The following is a 16,409-nucleotide window of genomic DNA, read 5'->3' on the forward strand; positions in this document are numbered from 1 at the left end:
TTTATTCTAATAGTCACAAGGTCTGTATTGATGTGTGTATTAGAGCCAAAAATGGTGTTTTTGTTTTAGTCAAAAACAAAATGGTTTTCACCTAAATGGGTTTTTCATGTAAGAGAGGTGATTGGTTTACTATTAAGGGTCCATAATGTAACAGAAGCCACTAGGTTCGTGGTGAGGAATTTAGGTAGTATACTAGAGGTCCTGAGTTTGATCCTCAGTTCAATTGTAAAGTGTGAACTAAAAAAGAAAAAAGGTCCATAATGTTAGCAGAACAACCGGTTACAAAAGAAAATTCGCAAACAATGAACACGGTCGTTTGGTTACGCAGTTCGGTAAAGTGTGTCTACATCTAGGACTACATAGTAGTTGTAAGTCTATATTATTACATGAATGAATTAGAATTTTCAATGTTACATGTCATATGTGAATTTGGGTTTGCAGCTGTAGCAAAGGTCTCCTCACTCGCTATGTTCGTTCACCCCCACCTCTTGCACACCCTCTATGTCTATAGGCCGTACTCAACATATGAGCTACACTTGGGTCCAATTGATTTCGAGGTAGATTAAAAAAACAGTTTTTCCTCCCTCACAGACGATTTTACAGAGTTTGGTGATATTATACATCATTATAGAATTTTATTTTGAATTTTCTATGAACACTCTAGAATTTTGTTAAGGTTGCCACATCTCTACCTAGTTTTCAAATTATGGTAGAGATGCATCATTGTATTGAAACACATCCAATAAAATTGGAACGACACATTTAATATGCCTAGCCTAATTCAATTTTAGGTTATATCTCTTTTGGCATCTAGGAATGATAACTGACACAAAAAATCGGATCACGATGCACTATAGTAACTAAATCACACAGTTAATTACATACAGTGGTAGATCTCAACCATCCATTTCAAATCAGTACAAACCAAACACATAAACAACACTAATTTCAGCTTTTCTCTTATTTATTTTAATATTCATGTTATGGAGACTCCTCCCAATGAAGTTTCGAGTCTTCTTTTTAATGATTTTTCTAGAGCTTGCATACTTGGAAATATTCACGTAACTCTATAGTTCTTTTCTTTGCTGCGGAAAAATCAAACACATACACAACACTATATATAGAATAGAGAACCGATTGTATTTTACTTGTACGCTAGTTTTTGCTTATCTGTACCACAAGCCTCACTCAGCATTAACTTGTACTGAACTTGGAATCCAATCCAATAAAGGAGAAGAATGTAAAGAATATATAAAATGTCTTTGAGCTCAACTAACTATTATTAAACACATTAAATCCAATAAGAATTTTCTTGATAGGCTGATATATCTTTTCACTATTAGATTATTGGTTATGCTGCATTCCTGCACAAGACTATAACGAGGAATCAATTAATATGAGTCAAATTCCGAATTTTAACTTATGGGAATTTGATCCCATCATTCCAACTAAAAATAAAATAATTGATAAAGCTTTGTTCCACTATAATGGGTACATAATGGTTTTTATTTTCTTTCATAAATACTCTACGCCATATATAATCTTATTCAAGTGGTTAATAAGTTTTTATAGGAGATTTTTTATGAAAATAATTTTTGGTCAAACTTTATTTATTTTACGGCCGAACTTTAAATTATTGGAACTCCCTTCCTCTAAAAACCATTAAGAAACAATAAGATAATAATTGGGAAAATTGAGCTCTTATCAATGGAAACTTGTTCGTTGATTGAACATATGTACAAAAGGGTTTGTGGCAAAAAGCTAGGAGATGTAGTAGAAAAGTTGAAGGTTATGCATGCAGGATGCGAAGGATTTAGAATACGAATGAGATTGGTAATGACCACAAGTTTGTGAGATTATAGGTTGGATTATAGTTTCTAACTTATGACAATATAAATGAAAGAGAAAAAATGGCAAATTTAAAAAGTGAATTAACATTCTATGATACAAAGTAGTATGGTGTAGCAATTTTTCTTTATTCAGATTATTTTTTTTATAATTTTATCTTTTTTTTACTTTTATTACATAATTAATTTTTTTAGATATCTATACTATATATAAAATTATTCAATTTTCATGTTTTTCTTTTTTTGCTTTCAATTTTATTGTTTGGATATTGTATTTACAATATTTTTACCATTAAAAAAATTTTAAATAATAGCATAATATTTTGACACAGCACAAAAAAAAACATTTTAATTATAGGTAAAAGTGGACAGATAATATGCAACTTAGTAATAATACTAATACATTGACGCAACTTTTATTTACTGTCGTGAATGAAACTCATATTCCCTATCGCAACCAAGGTCTGGGTTCGATCCATGGCTTTGGCATGCAGCAGTATTAAAATTCTTAGGGATAGTTTGTCATTTATTTGGGTCCCACAAAACTCGAGGGATTAGTCTCTGCAGTAGTGTACGGATGACATGGATTTACACCAAAAAATATTCCCTATCGCAACAAATCACACATTTACACACGGTAGACAACAATCTATCTAACACCGTAATGTGAGAGTAGATGTTTCATGAGACATTCACAAAACTGAACCATCAATGTCAATAATTTAAACCATACATTCAAAATCAATAAGTGATGGAATTACTATAGAGAATCAATTTTTGTGGGGAATGATAGAAGCTGCCAAGAACATAAAACCTTCTACCCATGACCTAATTAATCAAATATTTATTCTCACGACCCATACCTCTTTTGCTATTTATTCATCACAACCCATTAGTAGTCCTTTCAATTCACACAACACATCACATCTCATCTCCAATACTCATTGGTTTTGAGGCTTTTGTTAGACAATATGTCCCTACCTAGTGACCGACTCTAACAAGCCAAAGACAAATCTCTCAACATCTAAGTCATTAATGGCTCCTTCATATGTAGGGACTTAGATATAGACATGAGAAAAAACTCCAAAGTTTGTACCTTGCCTTTTCATTTTTATTGCAATTAATTATTCTATTGTCTATGCTATCACTGATTTTTTTCTTTTTCTATATGGATACCATGAGTTGTCATAGAATTATTCGTGAAGTATCAGTTTAACGGTAAAAGTTTTACTTTAAAGTTTTATAGAATTCAAAAAAAAATTAAAGACAGTTATAAAATAACTATATATAATTAATAATAATTGACCTCTTCCTAAGTTTTTTAAAGAATTATCACGAATATATATTATCAAATAAAGAAAATTGACAAGCCTAAAAAGAGACTTGCCATAGGTTACTCAATTAGTTTCTAGATGAGAATATGTTATATATGCATTTCGTTGTAGTTTAATCAAGGTGTAGAGGAAGATGGTGGTTGTAATGTAGATGAAAGGCCAGGCTTTCGAATAGTGGCTATGGTGGTCTAACAGTCACCCAAAATCGAGTTGGAACACATTTAACACGATACTTTTATTGTGTTTCTCGCTTGAATGGAGACAAATTTTGCCGATATTAGATTTCAAAATGTTTAAGCTTATGAATCATTCAAGTCTATGGAGGAGCCTCCCATAGGAAGCAATCATGTTAAGTGCACATAGCCCCTCTCAGTTGGTCTTCGACTTACCTACCTCTTTCGCTAAGACCTTTGTCTTGTGCCTAGCTTCTCTCTAAATTTTGGGGTGTTGCCTTATTCGAATTGAATCGCATCATCAAACTCCAAGAATACAACTTCAAAACTCTTGAGATGGAGTCTTAACATCATCCCAATTTTTATGGTAAACCATAACATATATCATTGAATTCAAATAGTGAATCAAACTACATATAGAAATAATTAACAAATGAGTAATTTAAAGGTAACTTGTGGTCTAAGTCAAAAAAAATGTGGTTGAAGTGGTCATATATATAGTGAACAAAGTTGAAGAAGCAACAATTAAACACCAATACATTTGTGAATGAAGTACAGTAAAAAAAAAATAAAAACATTTTCTTTAATTTTTTGAGATATATATAACATAATTATAGGCCTCATAATTTACAGTTACCACTGGAGCTTTGAGCAAAACTAGCAGATAGCAGCGGTTAATGTTGCTACCACAAGAGGTTTCCTGTGCGCGAATATGCCACCAGGAAACCTCTTGAAATGTTTCCAAAAAACCAAAATCCAAAAAACTAACTGTATTTATAATATAGTTATAGCTGAGTATATTCTCCTCTATACACTATATATGGCTTTTAAAGGGACTTTGCTTCCATAACACGAGTGACTTAAGAAATTCCATGACCTGCAAAACAATATCAAGGTAAATATGACAAATCATGAGCAAAAATAATAGCAAATTATGCAATTAATGGATGTCATGCAACAATAAGGACATAGGGTTTTAAATGAAGGTCCGTATGCGCGATCCGGGCTGCGATATAACATTTTTTTATGATGCAGGAAATGCAATGTGTCTGCAGTTGAGGTCCATCGGCCGATTTGACCGCGATCCTCCGCATTATCAAAGATTGCGACACGAATGCAAGTGTTACCGCAGCCTCTATTTAAAACCCTGTAAGGACCAAATATGGTACCAAAACCAAAATTTTACAAAAGAGCAAAACCAAGTAATGTGTAAACTCGGTTAAGAAATGGAAATTACCTCCAACGGATCACGAAGAGAGTAACTTGCGTTACTTTCTTTCGGTGCTGAAGACACTAAAATCCCATAACCTTTATTTCCCTCTCTCAGAACCTGTTTCAGTTCATCCCGTATCAGTAAGTTAGAGTAAAGGCAACAAGTGGAAGCCACAACCTCGTCATTGCAAGCTAGAGATATTACCTTAAATGCATCTTCATCCGTCCGATCATCGCCAATGTATATAGGAAGCACATCATCACAATTGTTAAGTCCTAAAATCAATATTTTGGATGTCATTTACTGCAGAAAACAATGAACTCTGATCTTTAAGAAAAAGGAACCATATATTAAATTAACAGAAAATGAACTCACCAAGTGACTCGAGTAAAAATGTGACAGCTTTTCCCTTATCCCAGTTAATCACAGGTCGGACCTCTAAAACCTACAGAAGAGTAAACAACCTTTAAACGTTCTGCCATAGTTAATTCTCCTATAGAAGCGAGTCAAAAAGTTGTGGATCTTAAAAATAGTACCTTGCGACCATGAGTTAAACGCAAACGTGGAAAGCCCTTAAGAACATCATTAACTCGTTGTGCCACCAAACTCCAACTCTGTACATTAAATTGAAATCATTGCATGTAATAATTAGTTAATGAAAAGGGTAACAATCAATATAGTAGAAAATGTATTCAATAGAATAACAGAAGCCTGTACCTTCTCGTCTACATTGCGGTAATGTACAGATACACAAAATTTATTGTTCTCAACTTTTGATCCTTTGATGTCTTTTGTACACTCAATAAGAGACTTAAGCACCTGCGCAAACATGAGTCGATTAAGATATATCGTCCCAATAATGAAAGAATGTTGAAAAATGATTCATGATAGTACTTCTAAAATACACACCTCATTAATCATTGGCAGGAATTCAGCAGCAGGTTGGAATAAATTCACCTTCTTCCCCTGAAATTTTAAGGATCATAAGAGAACCGACAATTTATTATAATACTCGATGAGTTTCATAATTCGATGAGAGGTAGAAACTTTGAACCACGGTACCTGCTTGTCAGTAGACTTAATGATGCAATTAGGGTGGTTATGTGATACGGATAGAGATTGTCTAACAGGGCCAATGATGTCCATTCCATGGCTGCCAGCATAATAGAGTTCGGTTAGTCCTACAAATTCATGTACCTGAACAAATAGCAAGGACAGATAGTTAGAATCAAAACCAACAACAAACGAGGAAGCTTGATGTGAGAAATTGCATTTAAATAGCAGTTGTGTTATTTGCATCCGGTAAAACGCTAATGAATATACTATGTGTCGAAGCTTATTAACCATAAATTTGGATGCGATTAACCACAACTTTTAACTGTTCAAATCTACATGTAGTTGAACAGCTGAAAATTGTGTTTAACCACATCCAAATTTGTGGTTAATGAATTGCTTTAACCACTTAAAAAGTTGTCTAAATTTGTTTGTACAAAAATCATTTCTCTTTAAATAGATAAGAGAAAAGAAAAAGGGAGAAAGAAAATTCTGTTGGATAGAATTATTTAACTACCTTGTCGCGACTTCTTCCGCTAATTATCGCTGTTGGGAAATACTCTGCCACTTTTTTAACAGCAGCACGCATCTGTAGAATTTACCGGAGAATCAGCGTAGGAAGAATAGAAATCAGACAACCCTAATTCAATTTATTATGGACAATAAAATGGAGAAGAAAGTCACATACATTATCTGACATGAAAGCACAGTCAGGATTATCCACAATTGGTGAAAGAGTTCCATCATAGTCCAAAAACAATGCAATTCTTTTGCCTTTTGCGTAGTTCGTAATTTGATCAAAAGATGTAAGTGCCGATGGATACTTTAGCTGTGAAATTAACAAAAATAAAGATCAGCTTCAAATCTGTAGAAAACTCTGATACTTATGAAAAAGGGAAGTATGTAATAATACCAGCCAGTTGAAATAAGGATCGGCTTCAGATGATGCAAATCCGTGATTAACATCCTTTGTTTTATTCTTCGGTGGAGGTGAAGATGATTTCATGGCATCCAACCAACCACAAGAAAAAACATCTTCAAGAATTCCCGTCTTCTTCCTTGGGATATTCAATAGCATACCGTGAGGAAAGGTTGCACCGGTATGTGAATAAGGCAACAAATTGGAATGCACATGCAGCCTTGAATTTGTTATTGGAGCGGTATCCGTGAGAACGGGAGTATTATTTGAATTCATGTCCATAGGATCCAGGTTTTGCAAGCAAACGTTGACACACACAGTAGAAACAATGTAAGAAACTAATATTTATATCAGATTTTCACTTCACCCTACTCTTTTATCGATAAAAAACCACCTCTTCAATGTTTTCTTGTCACTACTTTTGGGGTAGGAGTCCATCAACTGTTGAGCTCCTGAAAATATTGATCATATCATTGATTTTAGATTAAAGTTGTGTTGTCAATCATGAATAACAGGAAATAGCGGTTTTGTTCGAATTCTACAACGCTATGGCAATATTATACCCTCTGTTTGACAACACTTTGTACTAATAGCATATCGCAGAACAATAGTGATTTGTTCAATTTCCGCTACGATATAGCTTATATTCTCATCTTATGAAACTAAGAAAACAATAAATGAGTTGCAGATACGAATCAGCATACATGACTTTTTTAAAATAAAAAATGTTTCGAGGTCTAAATGGAAATTGAAAAACAGCTTGCATGTCTGATGGATGTGAGAACAGTGTAACGATAATGACTCGGTCGACGTAAATTCAATAAAATCAAAGATGCTATAAATATTACACTGTTAAACACATGAAGCAACCTGAAGCAAAACCAGGGAGCATAGACGGAAAAGTTAGAGAGACTAAGAACCACCGATATCAAAAAAGCATAACAAAGTATGAATCTTTATTAGCCATTTATAACAATAAAATAAATGTAACATTTAAAACGTAAAAACGAAAGGATGTGCAAATAGGATTCTTCTCAATAATGATTGGTCTAAAAATTCAGTTCACTAAAATCCAAATAAAGAGGCTTATCCTACTTGGAGTGACATAAAGATATGAAACACACAAAGTACAAGTTGGCATTAATTGACAACACGTTATTGAGGCTGGCTTGGAACCATGACTGCTAATTTTCGAGTCGTAGAATCACGTAAATTCAGGTGTACTAGTATGGAAAAAAGAAGGAATACGAAAAGTCGTTTTTCAAAAATTATGTACACAAAAATCATGTATCACTTGGTTAACACGGCGAGACACACAAAACATAGAAAAATCTAAGGCCCTTCTCAAAAACTAAAAGTTTCAACTTAAGGGATTATAATCGAATTTATAAAAACATAAAATACCCTTCATAGCTTGAATACTAGAAGCTTTGGATTTTTATTCAATAGAAACAAACTACAAAGTAAAAACAAATTCACTAATCAAAGAGCGAACTATTATTTCGTCTTTGACTAAGCTTATAAAAAAACGAATCGACTATGGCAAAGATATGATAATTATCATTAAGACGACATCATTTACACAAAGAATCAGGAATAACAGGCAAATAATTTCTGAAAAGCTGCAATTTGTTAATGAAAACAATTCAGTAACTGTTTAATTTTCAGCATAATCTAAAGTAGCACTACCCTACCAAGTTGGATACAGAAAAGAAAACAAACAATTCCATATATACAACCACACATCAAGGGCCTACAAAGCATGGAAGTTAATAATAGATATGGACCCAAACGAATTAAAGATTCTTTAATGAAATAGACAAAATAACATAGAATATGAATATGAATAAAACATTGATCTATATGTAATAAAAAAGTTGTCTTAACTTTGTATATAATCATCAAACCTTCAAAATTAAATTATTGAGTATATGAAAAACACACAGAAACAACAGGTGAATACCGGTAAATTGAACAATCAATGATGCAGACTTCATAATTTGACTTTATGTTCATTTTTCTTTATATTGTATACTTTCATTTAAATGATTCAAAAAAGTTTACATACATGATGGAGACAACTAACAATTAGACTAAAAAAAATCAAAGTGTGAAAACAAATACTCCTAACATCACAATCAAGCTTAATCAAAAAACAGCTCCTATGCAACCACAAATCAGAATCAAGAATTCCCTAGTTTCGGAAAAACCGAAAAAACTGAATTAACCAATAACACACACAACCATTGGTCAAAGTAGATGATTATACAATAGGAAAAGAAATCATTTTTTCAATAAAATGAAACCTTTTTCTTTATAACATAGATTCTGACCAGTTCCTAAAACTTTTATCATACAATTGACTAATCATTAAAAATCAAAACTAACACGAAACATTCACAAGTCAAAATGGGCACCGACCCTTTGAATGTCTAAGAAATTCACCAATCAGCAACCAACAAAAAAAACAACATTAAATACTAAATTGGAAGCCAAATTACATAATCTTCATAACTCTCATAAGAAACAAAACAAAGGGGTTTTCAATAAAGGTCTAAGATTTATAACAATGGAAACAAATATGATATACCCTTTCGAGTTTTGAGCAAAAGGGTAAATAAAAAGAGAGAGAAAAAGAATGATATACCTAAAAAACAAGCTCCAACCACGGGATGAAGGAAATGAGATTGGTCATGAATCTTTACAATGCAGATTCTGGTTTGAATAATCTTTAAAAGGGTCAAAGAAAAATGTAATTTTTTTTAATTTGGTTAAGGAAAAATTAGAAAATCTAGAAAAAGACAAAAGGGGGAAAAATGCGTTTTGGGAGTGAATTATTGGCAGCCAAACAGGGTGCAAGAGAAAGAGAGAGAGAAGAAACCAAACGGTGGAGAAATAAAGCGGCGAGAAGAGGGAAAGAAAGAAAGAAAGAAAGAAATGGGAAAAATAGGGAAATGGGTATTTATAGGGTTTTGGAAGAAATCAAACGTGCTTTACAAGGAAACCTTCATCGGTTGTTGAATTAGGAAACATTACCAATAAAAATTAATTGAAATATAACCTCAAAATCATCGATTTTATGCACATATTCACGCGCTTTTTAGTACATATCCCACTATTGTTCTTTATTTGTATATCGGATAAATTAAATCACGATAATTAAAAAAAATTGGTATTTATAACAATGAATCGATCTAAATAGTAATGATAAATATGTGGAGAAAATTTACTAGGGAGGCGAGAATTCATCACAGGTTCTCCGACGGATATCTTTTATATTATAAGCTTGTATACACAAGCAAACTCTAAACCCTAATTTGTTTTCCTGTTTTCCCTCCATTTTATCTTGCAATTTTTATTAAAAAATAATACAATTTTGTCTTAACTAGGATTCGAACCCGCAAACCTTCAATGCAAGGCAATATTTCCAACCACTATGACAAGTATACCTATTGTGATTAAAATTATGTGCAATAATTGATAAGCACCATCAATTTTAAAAGTATATCATATCAAAATTATTGTTGACTATATTATTCATCACGAAATATTTTTATGTCTTTCCTGATCAATGATTTTTTTTCTACCAGATCATAAATTTAGAGAATAATTATCATGTGAGATTTGAAAAATTATTATCACGTGTAATTTGAAAAGTTATTATCAAACTCAATTCTGATAAATCAATTTTTTTTTTGCAATACAACCAAACACAACCATAGTAATGTCACTAATCACATTCATTATTTTGATTTTAACATTGCAAATTTAATATTAACCGATGATCAATTGATACAACATGCACTAGCAGACCAATTGTGATTTAAATTATGTCCACAAAGTGTTAAGCTCCATCAACTTTCATAGGAAATATTTCATACGACAATTAAGCACCATCAATTTTCATTGCACAATTTAAACAATTAAAAACCAATAATCTCTTATATTATAAGCTTGCTAACATAAGCTAACCCCAAACCAAAATTTTACCCTCTCATTTTCTCTTGATTTTTATTGTAGCTTTATATTAAAAAAATACAGATTTGTCATCGAATCTGCATCCCTTACTTACAATAAAATCTTTCAACCGCTAAAACATGTGCTTCAATTATGAAAGAATTTAAGAATCCTAATATGTTAACCCCGTTTTCAATAAATTTGAACGGCGGAATTAATCACAATTTTTATTTATTTATGGATGTCTACTTAAGTTTATGTTCTTGATTATGTCTTTAATTTTTTTTTAACCTTAATTATCATCAATTTTTTAACCTTTAATTATCAGCAATTTTTTTTAATAAGTAAACAAAACGATGGGGTTCCAAAAATATTTAAAAAATATATAAAATATACAATAAGCACATAAACAAATATAGAATAATTAGTCCATGAAATTCCCTATACTACTCTTATTGAAAATGCTCTTAGAATTTTTGTAGTTTATTTTTTATTGTTACATATTACACTTAATTAGACCCATGCACCGCATGGGTCAAAGTTCTAGTTAGTTCTAGCTAACGGTGATAGAAATTTCGTACCAATATCATGGAAACTAAAAAAAACCGTATTTTGGAATCAACTTTTGAGTTTAAATCAAGTTCAATGTCATATTCATTGGTTTATAAAAGCAACCGTGTGGACCGGGCAGTGGATCAAAGGACCAAAACGGTAGGTAATAGTAAAAGTAGTATTTTTTTTATAAGAGAAGGAAAGTAAAACTAGTAAATATGCAATTTAAACTACATTTGCTGAGGTGGATGAATATGATTGGTTTACAAATAGTATTTATTGATTTTTCTATATTAAATACATAATATGTGTATTGGAGTGTTCACCTTGAATTTGTTGTATGCAACGGTGAGGTCTACTCTATCCCTTTATAATTTGAATGTATTTACCCATTAACCAGTGAGAACAAGCCACACAAGTGAATTTACATGTCGTACTCACAACTAACTTGTAACAAAATTTTATTTCACATGCATATGACTTATTCTCATTGGTTAATGGGTACATACCTTTAAATTATGATGGATAGATTAGAAAAAACCATGCAACAAACTTAATTTTCGTCCCCATAAAAATATTAGCATGTTTTAATTTGTTCCTTAAAAAAAAAAATCTACATGCAATTTTAGTTTCTTTATGTTAAGTCAATATGTATTTTCTTATGTTTAGAACACTATAAAATGTTCCTAAAAAAATAAAGAAAAATAGAGCTTAAATTTTGTTTTTGGGTTGAGATTTTCATTACTTTTAGGGTTACATATATTTTTATTCCTCTAAATATATCAACTTTCACTTTTAAATTGTCTAAAATTTTCCATCAAGCACTGACCCCGTTAATTTTTTTTATTGTTTTCAATTTTAGACTTTATTTTTTTTAAGGTAAAATTACACGACAAATCATTTATCTTCTCGCGCTTGCTTGCGCGAACGCTTATTAAGTCCTTTTCGCTGGGTCTGCTTTCGTCAAAGTGAAAGATCTGATCCAACTATGAGATCCCACATATCTGGAACGCTTAATAAGCGGCTACGGCTAGGTGATCATATCGTGCCAAAAAAATGTTTTTTATGTATAGAGATCCTCTAGATATACAGATAGAATAGATGTTCATGGATAGAGAGACATTCCATTGATTATTAGTTTTGGGGCTGAAAAAGTTCGTCAATCCAAATGAATCATTTATTTATTTATAATAGATTGATCATTTTTCTTTTTTTCTTCTCCAAATTGGTCATTTATCTTCATAAAAGTGCAGGAGTTAATATTTTATAGGGTCTTGCTAACGAGTGCCCCCGGGGCACTCTTTAAGCATTCCATTAAAAGAAACTTTTTATTCAAATAATTAAACACTCCAATTTCCAATGCGTTGACTTTACGCATTTCCATAAAAATTATATAAAAAACTTACTATTTAAAGACTTAAAGAGTGCCCCGGGGGCACTATTTAGCATTTGCCTATTTTATATTATCTATTTTACATATATGTATTTTATCTATATAAACATGCACGATTAAAGTAATTATATTCTTAGCTTATGTACAAAAAAAAAGTAATGATATTTAAGTTTTTAGTGATTATATGTCTTAAAAAAAGTCTTCCTGATCGTAATAATTGTGGTAGGTGGCACTCCTTAGCATTACGGGTCCAATAGAGGGGGTTGTACTTACAGACACTTCGAAACTCAAGTCAGTTTTGCGTGAAGTGAAGGTTTTAGTGACAACGAATAATGTATCTAATTGCAACTATATAACCCCCAGCGCAGAGCCAAGACTATTAATGAATTGTCGTAATAACTATTAAAAAGTCGAGATTAGCAGTAAATATTAATCATTCTGATGTTGGACGTTACAGAAGGTCTATTTCCTTGACCATTGGACATAAGTAGGTGATCATGGGTCTTCGTTTAATAGTGGGCCGAGTTCAGCAGGGAGGATGAAGATTTCCTCAAAGCTTTGGCCTTAAGCCCAATTCATAACACTTCCAAAACATGATATTGAACTTTCGTAAAACAAGTAATACTCCCTCCGTCCTAAAATAAATGACATATTTTTAACTTTGTGTACCATTGATATGATCTATTTTGACCATATTTTCTACTAATATATAAATGCAAATATTAACATATTAGATGTTGTTTGATTTGTCTCGGTAAGTATTTTCAAAATATATAATTTTTATTTTTAATAAAATATAATTTAAGATATTAACGATTAAAGTTGTACATTGACAAACGTGACAGCGGACGAACTAAAATCGAAAACAAGAAATTTAACCGAACTAAAGTTGGGAAGAAATTTTTTAGAGGAACTAAAAAAAATTAATATACTCCGTATTTAGATTGACTAAAAATATATTTAACTATTATTTTTATTTTGATCTTTTGAAATTTCAAAAAAAAATAAATTAATTGGAGTAAAAAAAAAATTAACACAAATAAAAGTATTTTTTCACCAAAAAAAAGAGTGGGTCCCATGAGGTATCTGGAGACACGTAGGGAAGGAACGACAAAGCGCGTGATAACACGTGTAAAAGAGACGGTTGGACGTGGCCAGTAAAAGAAGTGGGACCTACAACATACGTGTAGACAACGTAGGGCAAGGGTAGTGTCATTTTCAGGGAACGAGTGGTAGTCATCGGTGACGGTGTTTATTGTCTTCAATAGCCAGTCATATGGTCCCACGTTGATTGTGGGGTCCACTGTTAGAGGAAATGGTGTCCTCGTGATGTGGTCAAAATAAGGCATGGGTTTTGCTTCACTTCACTACCCTTCATTCATCACAAAACCAGTTTCTTAAGCCCCTACCAAACTTGACATGTGTAATTAAACCAAATATTAATATTGTCCCATTTTTTGTGTGTATAAAATTAAACACATTTTTTTTCACCACCAGTTTAGTCTGGTTCGGGGTCAGTTCTGGCATAAAGTGGTTTCAGCCTCTTTTGATCGCCGTTGCGGGGGATCGAATTGCGGTCTTCATTACCAAGTTCAGTGTCAATTACCACTGAACCAACAAACGATTGGTAACACATTGTTTTGTTTATTAAAAATCTCATTAGTGGAGAGTCGAAATTCGAATTTCGATCATAGAATTTTAATTATAGTATCTGACCTAAAAAATTGTCTAGTAAACTCTTTAGTTTTAAGTCTGTAAATTTTTATGCATGTTGAATTTTTTTTGTCTTAAAATCCCTTAGCAATTTTAGCATTGATGATGAGTCTTTTTTGGGCGTAACCTGAGTATTTCTTCATCAAGTATTTCATATTGGGTCATGCTAAACAGTGCCTCTGGGCACTAGTTAAGCATACTAAAAAAGGAAATAAATGATAAAGTTAATGATGAGAGAGAAAAACTTTTCACATCATTAAAACATTGAATGCACAATTTATAAAATAAAACTTCTATATTTGTATCCTTAACTAGTGCCCCGGGGACACTGTTTAGCATTTTCCTTTCATATTAGACAAAACATTTTCTATGCTATAAAACTTAAATTTAGAATTTCAATAAATAACTTAAGTATTTGGTCCATAATATATACTAAACACATCAGTTATTCAATGAACCTTAAAAATTAATTTTTTTTTATAAAAAGGATCGGAGGTAATATTTAACAAACGAAATATTTTAACATATGTTAGATAATACAATATATTAGAATTACACTTATAAAGGTTATCCAATGTGGGACTTCTAACACACCCCCTCACGTCCAAAACTGAACAAGCTGGAACGTGAGATCAACAACAACGGGTGGCCCAAATATGGGAGGTGTCCACAACAAACAACAAATGGATCTAGGATAGGCTCTGATACCATATTAGAATTTGAGAGGCCTATACTCAGCCACAAAAGTTAGCTTAAGAGTTGAGGTTTGCACTACACTTATAAAAGCTATCTTTGTCATATCTCTAGCCAATGTGGGACTTCTAACACAATATAAATAAAATAATTTGATAGTATTTTGTAAATTTGGGATTCTAAATTGCTAAACACTTCTTGACCAAAAATAAAATAAAATTGCTAAACACTTCCAATTTTGTGACTCAATACTGTGGTTTACTTCATATAGATAGGTTTGCAAATTCCAAACCCTAAAACTAGGGCGGCCAACAGCCACACTTTAGTACAGTGACCGGTTTGGGGCAGGCAAAGCATACTACAAATTGGAGTCTAGAAACTTTAAAGAGAGATTTTCTAGAAGCCACCCACCCACCATTCAATGCCAACAAATAAAGGGAGTTGACTGAATTTAGCTTTGTAGGAAACTGAATCACACTTTGTCAATGCCAAAACAATGGGAATCCAGTCATTTAAATCTAGATGCGCAAGTAAGACTACATACAATGCTTTTAACACCAAAAAAACATTTAACACCCACTTTTTCACTCCACATCATTTTCTCTTTCTTCCACCTAATCATTCAACACACATTCAACTTTTACCATCTCCAATGGTTTTTATATTCAACACCATACCTCACCACTTTCTCTACCCCACCACTTTCTATTTCATATTCTTATTTAAATTTTAATTTTTGTTTTTATGATTAAATAACATTATAATTATCGATTAAAATTAAATTAAAATAATACACTTAACAAAATTTATTTAAATATTTTTTTATTTTCTTAATTTAAAATGCAATACATCACACAAATAACGTAATTAGTACGATACAAATTAACTTAAAATGCAATACAACACACAAGTTACGTAATTAATACGATGCAAACTAACTTAAAATACGAAACAACACACAAATACGAAACAAATCATCTTTAATCCTGAAACATTCCAAATTTTGTCCATATGTGCTTCACTAGATCTGCTTGCAATTCGTGATGAGCTTTTTGATCACGGAACTCAAATCTAGCACGCACATGATTTGCAAAAGCGAGTAATACCTCGGTTGAATATGGTCGCGGTGCACTACCGCGGTGCACATGATTTGCAAAAGCGGTTGAATACCTCGGATTGTTGGGATAATTAGAAGAATTGTTGGGATTCATTTCACTAAAAAAAGATGAAAACTTCAAAAGAAAGACTAATTAGAAAGATAATAATAGATTAAGATAGTGAAAAATTTGGTTTTTTTTTTTGTGTCCAAATGAAATGAACCAAGTCTCTATTTGTAGAGAAAAAAAATTACGAATTTTGGTGAAAAAATAAAAAATAAAAAAATTAATTTGCATTGAAATAATTGAGTTCAAAGATTAGATGAGGTAAAAATCCGTCCAGCCAATCAACGCGTGCCACTTGTCCATTTGGATTTCTCTCTCCGCGTCCCCTGCTGGGCAACGCGCCCTGTCGGGCTGTGTGATGCACGCGCCTGCGAGGGCGAATCTCAGCGCGCCACATGT

General features: G+C 32.1%; 1 protein-coding gene across 7 annotated transcripts; it reads right to left on the bottom strand.

Annotated features, from left to right (window-relative positions):
- Positions 1 to 3,831: 3,831 nt before the first annotated feature.
- Positions 3,832 to 9,590, bottom strand: LOC123921174 (trehalose-phosphate phosphatase A). Of its 7 annotated transcripts, none has more exons than XM_045973601.1 (12): positions 9,187 to 9,590; positions 6,534 to 6,991; positions 6,309 to 6,449; positions 6,138 to 6,209; positions 5,630 to 5,764; positions 5,477 to 5,533; positions 5,285 to 5,386; positions 5,104 to 5,181; positions 4,943 to 5,012; positions 4,772 to 4,842; positions 4,592 to 4,684; positions 3,832 to 4,231 (listed from the first exon to the last, which is right to left on the bottom strand). In XM_045973601.1, the coding sequence occupies exons 2-12, from the start codon at positions 6,819 to 6,821 to the stop codon at positions 4,169 to 4,171; spliced, it is 1,170 nt and encodes a 389-aa protein (XP_045829557.1). In that variant the 5' UTR covers positions 6,822 to 6,991; positions 9,187 to 9,590; the 3' UTR covers positions 3,832 to 4,168. The 7 variants fall into 7 exon arrangements, with proteins under 7 accessions (XP_045829557.1, XP_045829556.1, XP_045829555.1 ...); XM_045973600.1 differs by lacking the exon at positions 9,187 to 9,590 and adding an exon at positions 7,103 to 8,313; XM_045973599.1 differs by lacking the exon at positions 9,187 to 9,590 and adding an exon at positions 7,410 to 8,036.
- Positions 9,591 to 16,409: the final 6,819 nt, after the last annotated feature.

The sequence above is a fragment of the Trifolium pratense genome, linkage group LG4 (genome assembly GCF_020283565.1).
Source record: "Trifolium pratense cultivar HEN17-A07 linkage group LG4, ARS_RC_1.1, whole genome shotgun sequence".
In the NCBI taxonomy this organism is placed as follows: domain Eukaryota; kingdom Viridiplantae; phylum Streptophyta; class Magnoliopsida; order Fabales; family Fabaceae; genus Trifolium; species Trifolium pratense.

What these genes read in the sequence shown, in the direction of transcription:
- LOC123921174 (XM_045973597.1), bottom strand. Translation starts at nt 6,821, where the DNA reads ATGGACATGAATTCAAATAATACTCCCGTTCTCACGGATACCGCTCCA. An exon ending in TTAAGTCTACTGACAAGCAG is followed by an intron (nt 5,534 to 5,629) that starts GTACCGTGGTTC and finishes TTAAAATTTCAG; the next exon opens with GGGAAGAAGGTGAATTTATT. An exon ending in GTTTAACTCATGGTCGCAAG is followed by an intron (nt 5,013 to 5,103) that starts GTACTATTTTTA and finishes ACTCTTCTGTAG; the next exon opens with GTTTTAGAGGTCCGACCTGT.